This window comes from Limanda limanda, chromosome 15 (genome assembly GCF_963576545.1).
Source record: "Limanda limanda chromosome 15, fLimLim1.1, whole genome shotgun sequence".
NCBI classification, from domain to species: Eukaryota; Metazoa; Chordata; class Actinopteri; order Pleuronectiformes; family Pleuronectidae; genus Limanda; species Limanda limanda.
In genome coordinates this window covers 14,602,047-14,622,521 of record NC_083650.1, presented here as the reverse complement: position 1 = coordinate 14,622,521, position 20,475 = coordinate 14,602,047, and the positions used below count along the sequence as shown (strand labels likewise).

The following is a 20,475-nucleotide window of genomic DNA, read 5'->3' as shown; positions in this document are numbered from 1 at the left end:
CATGTCTGTGCATATGTTTGGGACAAATAAATGTATCTTAATCGTATCAACTGGAGGACACTTTTGGCTTTAAAAAAACACATCCACACATGTCATGTAAATAATAATAACTATTTAAACACATATACAACTGGTTAAAAAGTACACAATTGTGCTTTTCGTTCTCTCTTCTCTCTTCTCTCTTCTTAATACTTTGCTTGGTACAAAGAGCTCAGGCATCATCACCCTGCGTATATGTACACGTCACGTTGGCTCCCTGGATCCTCATGTACTGTGGGAGGGGCCCGGCGGAGGGGCCACGCTCGTCACCAGGCTGGGTGTGGCGACACATCCTCTCTCTCCGCCCCGAGGTGTTTGTGTTTGTCCGAATAACGCGGGAGTGTGTGTGTCTGGGACCCGTCCGGCTGCATCAGACACACTTTTTACCCGTGTACAGTTGATCCCGTCACTCTTCAACCCCCCCCCCCCGGGACCTGATCATCCCAACAAATCCCTTTAAAACACTGTCAAACCCCCCCAGCGAGCAGCTGGCGGAGCAAGTGAAAGCACGTTGCACGATGCAAAACAGGGGGACGGCGTGCGCGTTCGCGACGCCCCGGCGCTGCGGCAGTTGCCAGGGGAGATAGGAGGGGAGGGGTTGTGATTGGCTGAAGTGGGGCCTGTTGCCATGGCGACGGCCGGGGGTTTGGTAGCGTTGCCGTGCCTGTGTGAGAGTGTGTGTGATCCGCTCGCTGCGTGTATGGAGGAAGCAGCTGCTGCTCTGATCTCTGACACTGTGTGAGACAGACATCGGGACAAACTGCGCACCGACGGGTCTCTTTTAAAACACTCCGCGCCGAGGCACGCCGTGCATGATTGTGAGTATCCGTTCCCTCTTGATTGTGTTACTGTTATTAAATGTCCACTTCCTGTACGGACACGGTGTCTCCGGCAGCGCTCGGGGTTGGACGGGGGTTCGAACAAGCTGAAAGTAAATGTGGCCAAGTGAGTTTGCGTGGAGCAGCCAGCATGGCAGAGCCAGCGACGGCATGTGGTCCAGCTAGCTACCCGGACTCCTCTGGGTTCCTCTGGGCTGAGAGAGTGGAGGACAGCGGTGTTAACAGCACGTAATGCTGCCCTAATGTTGGATATGTTGGAATAATAAAACGGGTATTAGCAGCTTGTTAAACAGTTATGCTAACGCTAGCAGCGGCAGATCAACTGACCCTCCTAACGACCGCTAGCGCTACTTGGAGCTAACGTCACACGGCTACCGAACTTACTTCTCTCCGGGGAAACTGAGTGAAATGTGACAAACGGGGCGAAGAGAGAGAGAGGGGGGGGGGGGGGGGCGTTGGACATGTCGCCCTCGTGTCGGGAAGTGTTGGGCAATTCTCTCCACTTCTTGTTACGTGTAAACTTTGGAGTCCTCGTTGTGTGTCCGTGGCGTTCCAGCGTCACGGCGTCTGTAGCGTTAGCTCCGACGCACATTTCAGTTTCCTCCGCTAACAGCACTTTCGGTTCTGCTCTCTCTCTCGTCGCCCCCGGGTTTCACTACACGTCCCCCGACACTGTCTCGACTTAAGCTACACATGTTTATCAGAAGGAGAGTGTGTGTCTGTGTCCCAGTGAAGACACACAATCCTCCCTGCTGTTAGGTATCAAATAGTTCAATATTTCACTGGCGGATGTGTAACCAGAGGTTGGGAGGCTACACGGGGCTAGCTGGGCACATGATGTAATGGATTATCACAAGATTGTCCCAGATACACCAGAGCTCCACAAACAATGTCACAGAGTAGGGGGGGGGGGGGGGGGGACGCACATCTCTTCTTTAATCCAGTGGGATTCACTTCACATGTTGTTATGGTTTAATAGATCTCCACAGATGCGATGCTTTTCCACGTGTAGTCCCTCTAACCTGTCTTGTGTTTACCGGGCTGCATACTCTTCATCTAAAATTCATGGTTTGGTAAAGTGAAAAGGAACATTTCTTTTTTTTTTCCTGAGGTTGTGACATTAATGTAGACTGACATCCCTTCCTTTCTTTCTTCTCGCTTGACAGTTGTTAAAGCCCCTGCTGGTAAATAGAGGACAAAGGCATCAGGGGCTTAAGGGACACAAAAAAGACACACACAAAAAATTGAAAACAGATGTTGTCAACCTGCCATTATTTTATTGGCCCCCGAAATCTCCATGGTCATATTGTGGGTCAAACCATCTGTTGTCTTCTGCTGTTGTTTGTGTGCTCCTTGCATGTACATGTATTCACTCGTGTACATGTTGGTATGTACAGAAGCCTCAGATGGGTAAGTACTTTTTGCCTCCCAGAATAGACGAGTGTCTGCTGTACCGACATTCACTTCTATAAATAAGACACGTCTTAACCCGGTGATGTGGTTATTACTGACGTGAAATGGCTTTAATAACTTCAAGGATCTGACATATTGTCAGTTAAGTTTAGTAACTGCCATCATGAGGTTATTTGGATTGCTGGAATAGGCCTCTGAGACATACTTAGTATCACAGGTAGCTTTACTCTGTCGTTTGAGTTTCTTTGCTACCTCAGTAAGATGCCAAATTGGGAGCAGGTTTTTCATTTATATTCCAACATATATTTATTCGGTTCTTTCCTTATTGGTCAGCTCCCCAATCACAAAAGGTAAATGCCAGTCTTGAGAGTTTAGCCAGAACTTTTGATTAGTGAAACTTGAAATTTACAACTAGTTGACGTTACAAGTGCTTCCATGAGTCATAGTATCATTCGCTTTTGTCATATCACCCTGATAGTAAACTCTGAGGGAATGTCCTGCTTGTAAACATCATTTAATTTGATTAGCTCAAAGTCTAGACCTTTTTCTTCTGCCTTGAAAAAAACATTTACCAGCCGAGTAATACTCAGATAGACAAATACCTGATATTTCACATAATTGAAATACTTTACAACCAGCTGAACATGGTTGTATCAAATACATCTTGAGTTTCTTTTCAACCCTCGAGTGCCACGCTTCAGTTTTACTACTTGGCAAACACACTGGTGTCACTTTTCTGAGAAGTTGCTCCTTTATTACAGAACTAGAGGACGTATGATGACAATAAAGCAACACGGCAAAAGAGACCACAGCACGTTATTTATATCAAGTACAATTTTTACATTTTACACCCAATAATCCAAGCTCCAATTTTCCTGTCCAGTTGTCACGGCAGACTGAATGTAAGGTATTAAACCTTTTAATAAGGAAATGGCTTGGTGCTGGATTGCAGCTTGTATAACCTCTTATCCTCTTTTCAAGCGAGAGTAACAGAATCTGCAGTTCCGAATTTGGTGGTTTCCAAGCAATCAGTGTTATCTCCGAATTGTATACTCTGACCCAGAATAAAGGATAGGTTGCGTCCTCTGAAATCCAACTTGCTCTTTGTAGGCATACGAGTGGCTTTCATTACGAAAGCGTGCGGCAGAAACTTTAGGGATTGCGCAACACAGTTGAAACCTTTTCTATCATGGATTGGCTCAAAGCTTTTGAACCTTCTGTTATCTGGAAAAACCTGTAATTACCAAGTCATTGGTAACTTTGATTTAAATTTTTATTGTAGGTGAGGTTGAATAATTTGATGACCATGTGACCAGGGGCGTTGGCAGTATTTAAGTACTCAAAGTGATTGTTGTCCCTTCATTTTGTTGCTGGGAGTGAATAGTTTGTTGGTAATGAACTGAAAGTAGATGAGCTCTTCTACTTTTGTGTCAGTGTTGTATATATTTTTTGAAGTATCGCCCAAAGAAAGTCTTAACATAATGTTGTATGTATTAACCAGGCACTGATTTACGTCTACCTCCTATAATGAGAACCTAGGTTGTTTAACAGAACAATCACACCTATCTGAAATCAGTTAAGCTCCAGCTGTTGAGTGCTGACGTTGGCCTGTCAAGCTTGTGGAGGTGACTGCTTCAGGCGCTATTGTTGTCTTGACTGATAGAAGCTGCACACTTGGGCCCACAGCCCCCGTGTTTTTGAAGAAGGGACGTCCCCACGAGTGTATGGGCTCTGGTCTGTGACATTGTTCTTATCAAGCAGAGGCGGTAGCTGTGAACTTCAGATGCAAATGTAAACGCCTTTTGAGGCACGTGCAACCTGCTTTCGTTTTTCTGGCCATGACCTTGTTGACATGCTCAAATCAAATGGTGAACTTGTCAGTTTTTTGTGATGTTTCGCGTCTCCTGAGAGATGCAGGGTGCAGCTAAATTACATCTATTTTTATAGCATAAGCTTTCCATTCAACAGCTGTCACAATTTTACAAACCGGGGTCAACTTATTGCCGTTCATCTTATGACATCAACAAAAGGATGGGATAGGTCGCGATTTGGTTCTGCAAATCTAAAAATACACAGAGAGAATGTTTTACAGCTTTAGTTTTTTCTCTCCTGTGATTGGTCGCAGGGGTTATACACAGTGAATGTTTTGAGTTTCTACCTCAGTTTTCCCTCTTTGGGGCCGCCTGTGTGTGAGAGTGTATTTTTACAGATGCACACGGGTAAACTGTACAATTCCTGTTGTGGTGATTTCCCCTCGACAGTTATTGTTTCCCACTTCTTGATTGCACCACCCCCTCCTCCCCCCCTCTCTAACCCCCTGACTGTCCTGTGCCTGTCTCGCTTTTGACGGGGTGGACTCCAGACGCAGCTCATTAGGGCCCGCCTCATTGAGAGCAACAGTCATGTGAGCGGTTTCTTGATTGAGAGGAGGGAAGACGGAAGCACGGCTGTGTCCTGTGTCACAATGGCTCTTTGTCTCGTCACCCCTGGCTGAATTAACAGGATTTATTTAATTGATGACGCTACGACAACAACAGTGCGGGTTGACCAGCTTGTGTGCAAATAAATGATCAGGATCTTCTTGGCTGTGTGGGGACCGTATCTAGGAACCAGCGCCAACTCCAACAGTATCATCAGTAGAGCAGCTCTGGTTTGGCATCTGGCCAAAGCAAAATGTGAACATCAAAGTAACACATCATACGCTGTTTTTATTCAGAGCCCAATTTTATACTGGAAACAGCTCAATCCAAGAATACGCACACAGCTCTGTTAAACTAGAGCTTTGTTGTTTTTAGAATTCAGTCATTAGATCACCATGTTGAATTACTGCCCAAAAAGTTTGCTGCAAATTTAACTAAAATTGAAGTCAAAACTTAATTTGAGCAGAAGGTACAACAGAGGCCGTGTCCTTGTATGGCATCGAAAGGTTGTGTTGATTCTTTAAAAAAAACTTGTTTGCAGTTGCCCAATGTTTATTACGCCTAATGTGCGTTATCTTCTGTGGCCTGACTCCTGTATGACGAAAGTTAATGTTGGTTAACAGAAATATATTTCTCTCTATTACGGCGTATTGGAACTCTTCCTGTCATTCAGTTTAAAATTTAAGGAAAGGTTTTTGTAGAAAAAACATTGCAAAAAAACAGGTGCTTAAATAGAAGATCAGTGTTAATGAAGCTTGGGGTTTATGTGATGCAGTAATTACAATATACAATAATAGTACACATACCTCAAACAGTGCAAGATGAATGATGACTTTACTATAAACAGCTTTTTATTGACAGTTTTGTAGTAGCCCGAAAATGTAAATATTTATAGAAGCTGCTGAGGAATAGAAGTGAATGAGGCTGTAATGTAACGTGCAGATTGTAAAGCTCAAGGCTTGTTGTCTGTCTCCATGTTACATTACTGCTACTTACAGCATGTGTGCACTTGTATTGATTTATCCACTTGAGGAGCTTCAGTAAATATCGTCACTTTTTGAAAGCAAGCTGCCTCCACCTGCTGTTTTTGCAGGAGCCATTTTCCTCCCATTGTATTGAATGTTGAACTCTATGAATGACTCTGTCAGAGTTTGCTATAATTCAGGAATTAAGGTTTTTGTTTCTTGATTTCCCCGCAGGGCCTCACGGGTGCTTTCTGTGTTTCTTGTACACAACATCTAATTCGCAAACACTTGTAGTATTTACATGGAAGGTAATCTCGTACAGAGCACATTCCTGTGGGGGGGCTTATGTTGAAACTTCAACTAAGCTCCAGAAATGTAAAAACCTAGAAATAAAATCTCCCTTCATTCTTTTACAAGGAGTTTGGACTTTCATGTACATGTAGAAGGAGAACGTTCTGCCAAATAGTGTTGCTTTTGTAGTTTGAAAGTATTTACGGTCGCTCCTCGTGTTGATTGGTGGTGAGTGTTTGCTCACAGAACTTCCAGCCACATGACCTTAGAGATAAGGTTTCAGTGTTGGCTAGGGGCTGACGTGTACTTTGGAAGGCCTCCTCTCTGTTGACAGTCAAAGTGCAGCACTGTGGGTTTGAGCTTGAGAACATGCGTGAAATCAATGTCTCAGATGAACATCATTATCATTGTTTTGTTTTCCTTTGTGTGCTTTTTTACTTTTAAGTGATTGTATCAGCTCTGGAGTCCATACGCTACATCATGGTGGAATTCATAGATTGCCAATGTTGACCCCGTTGCTTCCATAAAGGCTGACTGTCCGCTCGAGTCCACTGTTCTGGTGCAGAACAAGCCTAACTGTCTGTGTGAAGTCTCAATTTGTTTTCTGAAGATGAACTTCCTCAACAGGCAGGAGGTGTTTCCTTCCCTCCCGGTCCTCTGTTTTTTAGCTGTGAGTCGAATACTGAGCACTTCTGAAACATGACTAGAGCAAAAACAACTGCTCCTTTGTATGAGGCGAGTGTGGGGGCCAATTGTAACGCTTTGTGTGAGCTTTCTCTGAGTGGATCGTTTTAATCCATTGAGTAGTTTTTATTCCAAAATGAATTATTTGGACTTGCTTTGGGACTGGCCTGCTGATTAGCCCTCACTTTTAATGGATGTTGTTATGAAATAAGTTGACCCTCCCATAAAATAAGACTTGCCACTTAGCTATCTTGCTCAGGGACAGCCTCTTTCTCTTTCTCTCTCTTTCGCTCTCTCTCTCTCCCACTCTTAACTCAACCCTCCTTTGTCTCATTCACAGTTTCAGAGGTCCAGCCAGACCGGGTAGTCACCTAAATATCAGTTAGGGTTTCAAATAACAGCTCTAGCCATGGGGCTGTACGACACACCTTTGTGTGTCTAGTAAAGAGGTGTAACTGATTTGTTTCGAGTGGTTTATTTCTGGCTAAAAGGGTGTGGTGGGAGTAAATACAGGCAGATACATCCATTATCTCTAAAAATCTTGTTTTCTTTCTTAGATAAACATGATGATTTGTGTTTCATGGGTTACTTGGTATAATAAAGTAACCCATTTACTTTATGGAGCGAGCATTTTAAAAGTTTGCCTTAAAGCCGCACAGTGTGTAGTGCAGAGACATCCAGGTTGGCTGTTGTCTTTCCCCGGCCGCTCTTTGTCAGACAGGTTTGTGGAGAACAGCAGCAGACTGCTGGCCTCAGCATTTTCCGCCTATATTGATCTCCCCACATTAGCTCTCTCTTCATGCACAGACATGAGCACAATTGCTTCCCTTACAACATCGGCTGCCGTGGCAACTGAGTCCCGATCTTGAGATTGGCTCACAGAAAACATCTCCAACCAGAGCCTCTTCATTTCGATGCCGCCATCCTCTCCTTTACATTCCCATGTACATATTTGCCACATCAACGGCTTGATTTGCCACTTAAAAGCTATCTCCATATGTCTTTGTGTATTTTTCAATAGGCTAAGTGCTTAACAGGATAAAAGAGCAGTTTGAAAGGGGGGGAAATGTGCCTTGGCACCTGCTGTTAGTGCCTGCCTGTTTGCACATGAATATGATGAGGCTGGCGGTGCGCTGGGCTATTTTAACTTGCAGATGAGCCATCAGGTCAGCACCATTGCAGCTTTGGTGTATTTTCAAGGATGAGCTGCAGTCAACAGGCCAGTCCGGCTTATTAGCTCCCTCTCCCCTCTCCACTCTTTTACACTTTAGCTTCCCATCATTCATCGCATTGCCAGCCGCCTCTCTGTGATGCCTTTTCATAAAAGCAATGATAACGGCGATGATTGCAACAGCAGTGGTAATTGACCAGCTGCAGTCATGGTAAAAAATGTTCTGTGTTTGGCCGGATAGGAGAGTCAGTTTTCTTCATTCAATCACTCGGCCTCTGTTGATATTCGTTGGCGGTCTTCAGGAGGAACTCCTCAAAGGAGAATAAGTGCTCTCTCTGGCACCAAGGGCCCAGCTGAGAGGTCAGGGCCACGTGGATGAACTGAAGTGAAGCTCCCTCGTGCTTTTAAGGTTAATCGGTGGTCTAACACTTAAACCCAGGCCGAGACTTCTTTCCGTTTCCCAGTCCCAAAGCTTGCATTCGCAGGCAGTTATTATAATAATAGTTATCAATGGAATATGCTATGGCGTCAATGCCTTTGCTTGTGATCTACTGTGATCTAAATATTTATCTTTAGCATGTGTTGGGCAAGTCGGGGGTTGTAGACTTGACTTAAACTCAAAGAAAGTAGGGCGTCATGGTGGGTCAGTCGGCTGCATTATCTTCCATTTAACTATATTTTGAACCCAGCCTGAGATCTTTGTGAGATTCCCCACTGACTCATTCTTTATATAACCGCTATTTTAAAAGACCTTACCCTAACTCTACCTAAACATCTCTCAAAAGCACACATAGCTTAATATAGTCTGAAATGCTCTGGACGGTTAAATAATAATTCCGTCTAAAACTGTATTTGTAAATTCATTCAGAGTAGGAGCCTGTCATGTCAGGGAATATCTTTTTTCTGTTGTGGTCTCTTGAGCAGATATTTCTTTAAACACAAATGGGCAGTTCTCTCGCTGCCTGACATAACTCATTGCTCTACTTTGCTGTGAGCCATGATTCATCCTAGACTAAGGATATCTTACGTAGCCTACCTCGCTACCAGCTGATTCTCAGCTGGCACTCTTTCTTTCTCTTTGCCTTCCTCAGTCTCTTGGTCACTCTTTCACTGTTTCTGTCATGCTCTCCTTTGCTTAAAAAGGATTTCCCTATTGTTATGTCTCTTCCTATGTTCGCTCTGCATGTCCCTTTTGCCCATTTGCCTGGAAGGAGCTTCATTTACTTTCATTTTGATCAAGTACATGACATGTTGTACATATGGAAATTTAAGTAGAGGACAAAATGTATCTGAAGCACCTTTTAAACTGGTCAGAAAACCACACCCACTAACATCTGGCTTTTGTCTGCAATGGGAATGGATCCGATCTACGTTCACTGGGGCTCTGATTTGCAGTGATGGTAACGTGACAGTCAGGTGAATGCGCTGACAAGAAAAAATATCAAGTCTGCCTTTTAAAGCTGAAGAAGCCATGACCCTAGATATGTAAGCCACTCCTGTTTGTGTGCTGTATGTTTCTGCCCTCATTTAGACTTGAGTGGTCATTTTGTAAATGCACTAATGCCTGCTCTTTTCCCCCTCCTCCTTTCCTCGCTGGCTGGCTTTGACAAACTGATTTATGTGTGTAAGTGTGTCTACACTCCCTCTCTTGTCTCACCCACCGTGCAAACACTCTTGCGTTTGACCCAGTTCTTATCTTATCACAGAAAGGAAAAGACATGCCTATCCACCCAGCTCTGTGCGCCTTTACCTCTCCAGCCTTCCCAACCTTACCTTCTCCTCAGACTGGGTCCAAGAGCATCCAGGACCACCACCCCAGACCCAGAGACATCTGGTGTCCACACAAGGGGTCGAGCAGGAGGACTTTGTTACAGGGTGGATGCCCAGCGGTCGTCTGTGGCAGCGCCAGCCAGCATGGATTACTTATTTTCCTGTTGACTCTTGTTTGTGGGATTTCTGCTCTTAATTGAAGGGACTGCATGGTTGTCATGGTGACACCCAGGACATAAAGCTTGTTGTGAGCTGAATCAGCGAGTGATCTCTTTGTGCTTCTGGCCTCACCAACCACTGTGAAAGACCATGGCAAAAAACCTAAATAATACAGGTGTCAATATTCTATATGGACCATGACACCTGGTCATATCTCTTTCTGTACATTGGGTTCTACTAAAACCTCGACACGAATACTGTTGTTATATTAGATGATATGCTTCTTCTGAACTAATTCAAAAATCGTCTTATTAATAAGGGTACTTAATGACACGGGCTCCTGGCAATATTGAATTTCCTAGTGCTGTCAAACGACTGTCTGGGGCTGTAGCCTCTTCACACTACTTAATCTGGCATGTGACAAATTGAGACTTGATCCTGTCTGATTGCAGGAGATCAGTGTGTAAGAGCCATCCACTCTGTAAGATGGAGGCCTTCCACTTGTTCCCGCAGTTGCCGGATGGTTTCATGCTCATTTAAACATAACAAGCAGCTGGGTCCTGTCAGAGAATGAGGTGGGCGTCGAGAAGTGCAGCCTTCAGTCGGTTCAGTTGCTTGAGTGTACCTCCTCAAAGCTCCTTGGCTGGTGTTGAGGGGGGGGCGGCGAGGAGCAGCTGAGAGCCTCTCTGTCCTCACTAGGAGTAAAGGAGAGGGTCAGGAAGTGGAATAGAGGCGCACAGGTACAGGCACTCTCTCACCTTGCTATCAAGCCAAATCAGTGAGTTCACCAAAATACCATCTACGTCTACTTGCAGCAGCTTGAATAGCCAGATGTTGTTGGTGTTTTTTTTGACCATTGGAAATGGGGCTTAATGGAACAGGGCCAATGCATGGCAGAGCACATTATTTCAATGTGCCACATCCTGTCAACCTTTATTATGAAATCCAGTTGAACATTAACAATTTGTTTCTCTCTGTCTCTCCAGACCTCTTTGATTTAATGGGTCCAATCATTGGGATGTCACCAGATAAGAAAACGGAAATTCCGGGTATGCAAGAGGAGCGGACGGGGCTCCGAGGCGTCTGTGGCGTGGGAACACTGCCTGAGGCGGAGTGCGCCTCCAGTCCGCTGGCGACCAGCGTGGATCGCACTGGAGGCGCAGAGGATGAGGAGCTCACCAACCTCAACTGGCTCCACGAGAACCTGCTCCAGAACTTCGCCCTGGGAGGCCCCGAAGCTCCGCCCAGTGGCAGCCCCCTTTTTGACATAGAGGGAGATTACGGCTCCAGCCAGGGCCAATCCTCCTCTTCATCTTCGTCGCAAGGCCGAGGCAGGGAGCGGGACTCGTTGAAGTCTAAGCCCCCCTTCTCGTTTTCTCTGCTCATCTACATGGCCATTGAGCAGTCGCCCAGCAAGTCCTTGCCTGTTAAAGAAATCTACGGCTGGATTCTTGAGCACTTTCCCTATTTCTCCAATGCTCCCACCGGCTGGAAGAACTCAGTTCGTCACAACTTGTCCCTGAACAAATGCTTCCGCAAGGTTGAGAGGAGTTTGGGAAAGGTAGGTCAGCAAACTGTGTCCTCACATACACTACACTGCACATATTCAACCTAAGAAATGCTCTATTTATAGATCGCCTCTTGAAACTGTTAAATATGTGTCTGTATTATACATATCTATATATATCAGAATCTCCAGAGGCTTTAATTAGCAGTTTGAACAGAGTGATGCAGTTTGAAGCTGCAGTGTGGCTCATGTGACAGTGTCCAGGTCCGTAACACAGCTGCAGAAACCTCTGACTCTGCTGCATGAGGGCGGAATCCAGTCAAGGTCGCACATACTCCTTCAGAGAAAATGCAAACACAGCACACCAAGATAGGACTTTATCTCCCGAAGCACCACTACAATGTGGTGCAACTGTTTTTAACCAGGGAGAGAAGCATCCCATTGTTTGAAACCCGGGGGAAGTAACGTGACCAGAACGGCAGATATGAGTTTGTAGGAAAAATCTTGGTCAGCCAGATTCTGGCAGAACTTGTTTTTGTTCATATGTAGAAAGGAAGAAAATAGAGAAGTTGGCCTCCTCATATGCACATGTTTGTGACAAATGGTTAAACACGTCCTGCGTATCCTGCTCAAGCATTCCTGTTAAATGAAAAGCATGTGAGTGAAGCGTTTGTTGTGAAATTGTTAATTTGCTTCACCAATGGCTGCAATTCCCAGTTAGCTTTCCAGTTTCATTTGTGTGGAAAACTGTGGTGACAAACATAAAAACAGGAGAAAGCCCTTGTTTGAAAACATTACTGACTTAAAAGCACCCAAAAAATATGTTTCCATTTTTTAAGTATTACTGTTCAACGGTTATATTCATGATTTGAAGAAGCCGAAAGTGAAACCTTTTTAAAAAAATCTTTATTTTTAATTAAACATTTAATTCTCAGTTAATCTTAATTTGATTGAAAACAAACATCCCTGAGAGCACTACCTGTGTCAGGACTATGTACGCAGCCTAATTTACATGTTACCATAACTCATCCAGGGAGTGACATGATGGTAGCCATATTGAGCATCGGTATGAGTTCAGACTTGTGACGGGTAAAGCCTGTGGTGCCAGAGCTGTGCCTGGCTAAGACCTGATATTTTCCCACTGTGGGTGGGGATGGCGGTTAGCGCTAAGCGAGTGGCAACATGGTGCAGTGCAGGACGTTCAGCGTGCAGGTGCACAGTGTGAGCCCTCCGTCTGCTGAGAGACCAGCACCAGTTTCACATGACACACTGGCTGGTGGTTTCCGTTGCCATGGAGACATTTCCTTCTTCCTGCATCAGGGCTGGTTGGTAATCTGAGTCAAGGTTATTCCCCTCCCTCGCTCCCTCCCTCCCAGACCGGGCAAGAATACGCCACCATCAGATAAAGTGACAGTTACCACACACACACGCACACACATCACCAACAGACAAATTCATTCCTCAAACTGAGCTGTGGAGCAATTATTTCCTCCTTCTACTGAAGCTGTTGAGGAATTATTTTACCATGCGTCAGATATTTTTTTAACCATTTGAGTTTCACATAAATAAAATGTAACATAACACTATGTTGATTTAGTCACAGCTGATACATGGCAGCTGAGAATCTTCTTAATATTTAAAGTCTTGACGGATTAAAAATAGAAAAGTGCCACAAGGAGTGAGATTTTTTTTATGTATCTTTAAAATACATATATAATTATATAATACAAGCATATCCTGTATATGTTTTTGTTGAAAAAGACTAATATAAGAGTGAACTAAAAAGGGTAGTGAAAAACTTTTCAAGCCAGCAGATGTGAATACAAGCAGCTCAAAATTCCACATAATAAAAATTCAGCTTTTTAAATGCGATATGCTTCTATAAACACTGTCCTTAAACATAGCTTGTGTTTGTTTTAAAGACAAATCACAGGGATTTTTCTTTAAATATCGTCAGAGGACCTGTGAGAACAATTTCTCTCATGTTTACATATTGCACATTTGTGTAATGATCAGGAATCAATGTTTTTCTTTTCCAATAGAAGAACTGCTGTAAATTAAAAGTTTTCTCACAGTTACTTGCCTCAAGTCTTCTTACTTGGGATGTAAAAGTCTGACCGTCTTTGCTCTTCCTCACAGGCCAATGGTAAAGGTTCCCTCTGGTGTGTTGACCCCGAGTACCGCCCCAACCTGATCCAAGCCCTTAAGAAGCAGCACTTCCCTGCCGCACATGCCTTCTGCACACCACCCGCCTCCCCACCCAGGTAAACCCTCATCCCTCACCCTGTGGATGAATGATATACTTATATTGGCAAATCAGCTCTGTCTGTGTTATCGTAATATTACCTTCTTTGCATTTAAACATTTCTTAACTTTTTAAGATTTTATTCTGGAGGTCTACATCTCTCTCGATTTGACAATAGATGCTTTTAGACACCAGAACATGTTCTGTACATCTGCTTTTAAAACACAAAATCTGAGTCTACTTGTTTCGTGTTTACCTTCCCCAGTGCCTCCTCACCCCCTCGCCATCTCTATCTACAAGGCTGCTCATTCAAAGGTGAGACAGAAGCAAAGTTATCATGTGTTTTAAGTTTCTGTATGTACAACAAAAAGCTGCCTGCCCTGCAAGAAACTGCAGAGATTCCAATCCAGTGCAGTTTTTTTTTACCTTGTTGTTTGTTTGTGTAGTATTTTGAGTGTGTTGCCTTTGTTTGCACATTTCAGTCCCAGAACATTCAGCATCACTGTGCTTTTACCCTCAACTCTTGGTTTGATTTGTTGCTTTTCAGTCATTGATGCCTCATGTTAGACCATAATGTCGAGAGCTCGCAGTCGATGTCTCTGCCTCCTCGTTTCCCCCCTCTGCCTCTTGGATTTGTAACCTTGACGACAGGCAGAGGTTTTGCTGATGCTGAGTGTCGAGCCACTCAGTCTCACTGTAATCATTAATTATTTAGAGCCCCAGAAGCGAGCTATGAGGCTTTTAGACACTTTGTTGGGTCTGAAGAGATCAGATGACTCTCAGTACCAGTGGCTTGAAATTATCCTATGATTTGTTTCCATGAATCTCCTGCATATCCATTCAGTAAACATCAGATCGGGTCACTTTATCTCTAGTTTCAATTGATTGAGATTCAAGTCCTCCCGGTCCTAGTAAAGATACCATGCCACCATGCTCTCACACCTTAGGACTGACCATCATGCATGTTCTCTCCTCTTCCAGAGTCTGACATTGATGCTGCCACTGCCATGATGCTCTTAAACTCTGCCCCCGGGCACCACGTTGACCCATGTAAGAGACTCCACAAGCAGCCATACTTTCACCTACTCCACCAACTCTTTGTCTCTTTGTACCACGGACATACCACCCTGCCATTGCTTAAATATTGTTTATTTGTGTGCTTTAATTTGTTTCGTGTACATCACCAGTTCTTTATAATCAAAATGACGGTCTTGCACAGGAAATGTTTGAAGAACATAACTTGTACCTATTATTTTATCCTGTAGACAGAGGTATTAAAGGAACAGTTCAACATATGGGGAATACTAGAGTTAGCAGCTGGTTAGCTTAGCGTAGCACAAAGAATAGAGACAATGAAGAAATCAATCGCCGTTGCTCATTCGTTGCTATTTATATGCTAACAACCCAAAATTCAATCTGTATCATAACATTGGAGAGAGAAAGTGAGGCGTCTGCATCTAAATAAAGGAGGAAGAAGAAACTTGCACATTCACCTGGGTGTCATGTTTCCATCACTGACGATCAGAGTCAGAACCAATTTAAAAACCTTGACCCAGGAGTGAATGACCAGTGCAAAATGTGCTTAAGTAACATATCATATGGGTTGTCATTAGGTGCCCAACAGGAAGTTAATGCTCCAAATATCCTAAATAGTCTCTCCAGAAAGTGAATAAGTAAATCCAAGATTGTCAAACTGTCCCTTTATTTTTTGATTGATTCAAAATGTTTTAGAAACTTTAATGAGAGCTGCTAAAGGCAGTTTTAAGAAGTGTTGTGAAAGTACAGGGAAAATCAGTAATTTCATTCTCTTTTTATAATTAAACCTATGCCATTGCTGTTTTTACTTACACCTGAGATTGAAATTTATTTACCCTGTGCTGAATTCATTTACTACAAAAGCCTGATAGGATAATTCATGAGAGTGGGTAATGCTAATATTTGTAATTTCCGCATTTCTGTTTCTGCATTTCCAGGCAACATATTTTTAAATTAAGGTTTGCCCTTCTGGGTCGAGACTCGTCTTAGTTCTGCTTTATACATGTAAACAAAGCAAGCTAAAGCTGTGGTGTGTAGTTCACCGTGTCTGATTTCTGCCTTTTCTTCTTCAGAGAAAAGCTCAATAAAACAAAAGCAAATTTACTGTAAAGTTGTATTAGGATTTACTTTCTCTCAAAATGTATTTTCAGATACACATTTACCAGCCAGAGCAAATGCAGTTTATGACTTTACGATACAATATTTATCTTTTAGCATTTGAATGTGTATTTATGTCCATCTTCTGCTCTCCTCAGGCAATTCTGACGGTCCACTGGACCTCTCCAGACCAGACTCTGTTCTGGTGAGCAGTGATCCAAAGCAGGACCATAACTATAGTAGCGTTGCCTTGCAGCGCTGCTCTTCCCGCTCCTCCTCTTCGTCCCTTTCCTCGCTTGACGAAGGAGGCTGCGACCGCAGGCAGTCCCGCCGCGCCGGCAGCGAGGGCTTCCACAGCGACGAGGACTCCGATCTCTGGGACGAGAGGGGCGTCCACCAGACTTCTCGCCGTCCACCTGCCATCAAGTGGCCCATCAGCAAGAGGGTGCGGCGCGAGGTCAAGCCAGAGCTGGACGAGGAGCTAAAGGAAGCGGCCGGCTCCTTGCTGCACCTCGCTGGTATACGCAGCTGCATGGAGGGAGCCAAACGTACTGTCAAGAGCACAAAACTTAACAGGAAATGAAGATTTCTTTTCTTTTCTTTTCTTTTTTGCCCCCATCAGACTCCGGACCCTGTGACCCCAAACCTCTGACCCCTGATCATGTGTCCCAGTGTGCCTCCTTCTCCTTATCTGATCGTTCATTGGCCATTTTGAGCCTTTTTTTTGTTTGGAAATATCCCTGTCCAAATAAACAAATGGCAATAGTATCGCTCACACAGGAGAACAAAGCCATATAGAGACTTTTGTAACTCGGGGTGACTGCTGGGGGTGGGTGTTTGGCCTGTGGAGAACCATCCTGATACCTATCCAAAATGACCCGCCTGCTTCTGTTGGACTGGGAGACTGCGATTCAAGAATTTCGTTTTCCTCTGAAAGACAAATGGGACAAGCTGAAGGTTTTTTAACTCAAAGCGTTGCATGCTTCCTCCTCAAACCTGTATCCTCTTCCAAGTGAATCTATTTATGACGCGAATGAGTGCATGTTTGTAACAAGACAAAAATCTAACCTCCTGTTGTTATCACCTTCTCCTTTTTTGTGCTAAAGAAAAAAAAAGATGCCACTGTTTTGAAAGGAATCCTCGCTCTATGAATCCTCTTGTAAGAGATTTGCAATAATTGATCCACAACCTTAACCTTTTGACTTGATTTCATGGTGGCATTTTTCCGAGTCAAGTATGCTAGTTAAACTTTACCAATATGAGAATGAATGGAGTAGTATTATGATCTTGTTATGCGATAAACTTATTACACACGAGCTCCAGCTGTTTTTCACAATCAGCAAGACGTGGAAATAGTATTACTCTGCCACTGCCAAATTTAGTTGCAAAGTTTTGTGCGGCGATTACACTGCTATACAAATTCACTGCCCATCCTTTCAATCATGTGTTTGTGTGTTTTTCACATTTCTCGCGCGGATGCTGAACATATATTCACATGTTTGGGGACGGCCTATGCAAAGTGAACACCTGCTTTTCCCAGATGTTCACTGTGTGTTCATAGGTTATGCTCCATAGATTTTATTATTTTTTTATTTTATTTTATTTTTGTGTACAGGGGCGTGTGTGTGTGCGTGCGTGTATATCATAATGCATGTTGACTTCAGCCTGAACCTGAGATGACTGTCAGGACATGAAAGATTTTAAATTTTTCTTTTTCTGAAATAATGGTCGTTTCATTCCGATGAATCCGTAATGACAGATCCTCTCACTATAGCAGAAGTGTCAGGCTGTGTGGTTCTCCGGTCGCTTCTGGTCCTGTTGAATGCGGAGCTGGTTAATTGTGAGCAGCCGGTGCAGGCAGTCAATGATCACAGCTTCTTGCTCCATTATTTGGGTTTGCAGTTTGATTATACCTCTGTGTGTTCTCTTTGATTTAATTTTCTTTTTTTACTTTTTATCAGAGTTTCTGCTGGTGATCCTGTGGCTAAGTTACTAATAAGTTGAGGGAAAGTGTGTGTTTCGGTTCAGATCAAGGAAACACCAAGAAGCTTTGCAAAGAATGAGAGGGGTGACAACACAGTCATGGCCAGAGAGAAGTAAACTTTACATTTGCCGTGGCAAGCAGTATTGTGCCCTCGGTTCTGGCTCGGCCATTGGTGTTTCGTTCTTCCTTCTAGAACAAAATAAGGAAGTGCACGCTCTCCTCTCAAGCTGTGAAATGGAGTGTTTATTGTCAGTTGATTGCACGCAGTTCACTGAGGGGAAGTTGCGAGCCACTTGTGTCAAAAGGCCAATATTCTCACTAGAGCTTTTTAAAAAGGCTGCACACCCGCAGCACAAAATACAAGGTAGAATGGAACTGCATAAGGCTGGCAAACTGGAAATTATATGAATTCATCCCACGGTGATCGATCACGTTGTGTCACGGTGGCTGTTAGTATAGCATGTAAGGTGGGTGCCAAACATTTTCTTGTGCCACTGATGTTATCCTGCGACGGACCATGGTTGCTTTACTCCCCCTACTGCAGCTCTGCCACAATGTAAATGTGCTGTAGAGCGACAATGCCCTAGTTTTCTGACTCATCCTAACAGGAAATGGGAGAGGACTCTGGTCAGTGCAGTGACTTTAACCAATCTCTTGGTTTAGTTTTGTCACTTCATTGCGGGAACTGCTCTCGCCAGACTGAGCTTCAGTTCTCAAAAGTAATACTTGCATACACTGGTCTTGTTTAGCTGTGAAAAAGAAGAACAAATTATTGTTCATTAATCATTACCTTATTTATGACATTAATTTATGGGATTATTAAATGCATACTATTTCATGCGCTGGTCATTTGAAAGGAATGACTGGGCACGTTTATTTTTCTCCCTCTGTGAACTCCTTAATAAGTATTTGTTTTCCTTGTTTATTTTACAGCAATACACTTTTTTCTTTCACTATGTTATAGTGATTAAGTATGCCAATGTCTATTGTCTTTAGAGCGGGTGTTTTAATTTTATTTTTATTTTTTCAATTTAACCACGACTGCCAGGTTTCCTTGATGTTTTGTTATGCTCTTTGTTAAGCTGAGATAGAAGACAGTTAATTTACACTGATCCTGAAAGCATTTGTTGCCAAAATTGATGTACAGCTGGGGTTAAAGATTGAAGGTTGAAGATGGACACATTCCCCACATACTGTAGAAGCTCTTTGAAACTAATTTAATCATTTTTTACATTTGTCACATGTGTGGTTCATGTTTAGATATTATGACTAAGTAGTCACAAATTGAAGATTCGCTGTTGATCTCATCTCGAGAGAATAATCTTTGAAAAGGAAAAAAAAATACTGCCACTCATGACTCAAGCTTCCAGGTATTGTTATGGGATGTTGAAATGTTTTGAATATCACTGGATCAGACATAAGTCGGGCTGCTGTTGCTGCTGTGTAGGTTCAGACCAACATTTGCAGAGAAATTATAGAGAGTAAAAAAATCTCACAAAGTCGTTCTGTTGCAAATGCAAAAAGATATGTTTAATTGGTCTCAAAGTGACTCTGAGTCAGTGGGTCGACCTGTGGACGAACTACCTGATTGCTCAGCAGCGATTATGTGATTCTCTAAATTCTGTTGCAGTTTCTCTGACGGAACATGTTGTTGCATTTGACAAAAGCTGCCAACCCAGTATCAGTTTGTGTCAGTTGTCTGCCATGTCTATTAGACCGACACACCTTTTTGGTTTTTGTATGCTAACCTCTGTTGATAAAATGTTTATAAGATTTATTTTCGCCAAAGATATGCAATTGCATTATATATGGTATTACAAAATATTAATAAAAACCTGTTCTTGTTATGATTGTGAGCATCTTTATGTTCCCCGTCTCAGCCCGAGATCAACTTTCACTGCAAATAAGACTTGACAAACTCTCCTCCACAGCAGAAGAAGGCTTCACTTCAAATTATTATCCTTCACTTACTAAATGTTTGATCAACATTGCCACCTGCTGTGAAGGCCACATTCTACTTAATAATGCCCATTCTTTGGAGTAGTTCTCCATGTGGCTGCTTTCTCACTTGCTTTTCACACAACCATGTTGCAGCTGGCAAATATTTCCCACCAGGTCCAGCAGTTCAGTGCCATTTTGACTGCACAAGCTGTGCTCAGCACCACGTGTGGCGGCTCCACCACACTTTTCCCCTTTCTTCCCACCGCATGTCTCATGAACGCACCAGCGTGGCAGGCTGCCAGGAAATGCACCTCACATGGATGTAGATTTCAGGTCTGTGCCAGTGATGGATGCATCATCAGATGTCCTCTACGACACTCTTCCCTGTAAGTTAATTAGTCATGGAGGACTGCGGGATGAACACAGTGTGACCCTGAACAAGGGCCTGTCTGACTAGCCTCAGGCCCATTGGCACAGCTCTATTGTTCAATAGAGTCCTGTGTGTGGACTGGAAGAGGGGGGCTTCTCCCTACTGACTGCCTCAATTCAGCTGGAAATCAGAGCAGCATCAGCCCCCCACCCAACCCTCCCCCTCCCACACGGCCCTAGCAACCACGCCACGCCGACAGTTGCCACGCAACCAGACAATGCTGGAGCCACTGGCTGTGGCGTGCATGCGTGTGTGTGAGAGAGTTTGTGTTTTGCCTGTGTGCATTGAAGATCAGAGATGGTGAGACAGCAGCAGAGGAAATGTCTTTTCTTTGGTGCAAAAAAACAACAAACACATTTAGAAGCTGACAGAATTAAAAAAAAAAATCCACAGTTATGATTTCTTTGAAAAGGAAAGGCGATATCCTTTGGTCAGAATATAAAGAGATTATTATGGATTAGGTGAAATTAATCGTGTAGGATTT

General features: G+C 43.5%; 1 protein-coding gene across 1 annotated transcript; it reads left to right on the top strand.

Moving 5' to 3' along the window:
* Window positions 1-689: 689 nt before the first annotated feature.
* Window positions 690-19,467, top strand: foxn2a (forkhead box N2a). Its single transcript, XM_061086973.1, has 6 exons — window positions 690-857; window positions 10,738-11,312; window positions 13,398-13,522; window positions 13,769-13,818; window positions 14,485-14,553; window positions 15,795-19,467. The coding sequence occupies exons 2-6, from the start codon at window positions 10,752-10,754 to the stop codon at window positions 16,217-16,219; spliced, it is 1,230 nt and encodes a 409-aa protein (XP_060942956.1). The 5' UTR covers window positions 690-857; window positions 10,738-10,751; the 3' UTR covers window positions 16,220-19,467.
* The last annotated feature ends 1,008 nt before the right edge of the window (window positions 19,468-20,475 follow it).

Coding starts and splice junctions, on each gene's coding strand:
- foxn2a (XM_061086973.1), top strand. CDS start 10,752: ATGGGTCCAATCATTGGGATGTCACCAGATAAGAAAACGGAAATTCCG. Junction 11,313..13,397: donor TTGAGAGGAGTTTGGGAAAG/GTAGGTCAGCAA, acceptor TCTTCCTCACAG/GCCAATGGTAAAGGTTCCCT. Junction 14,554..15,794: donor CGGGCACCACGTTGACCCAT/GTAAGAGACTCC, acceptor TGCTCTCCTCAG/GCAATTCTGACGGTCCACTG.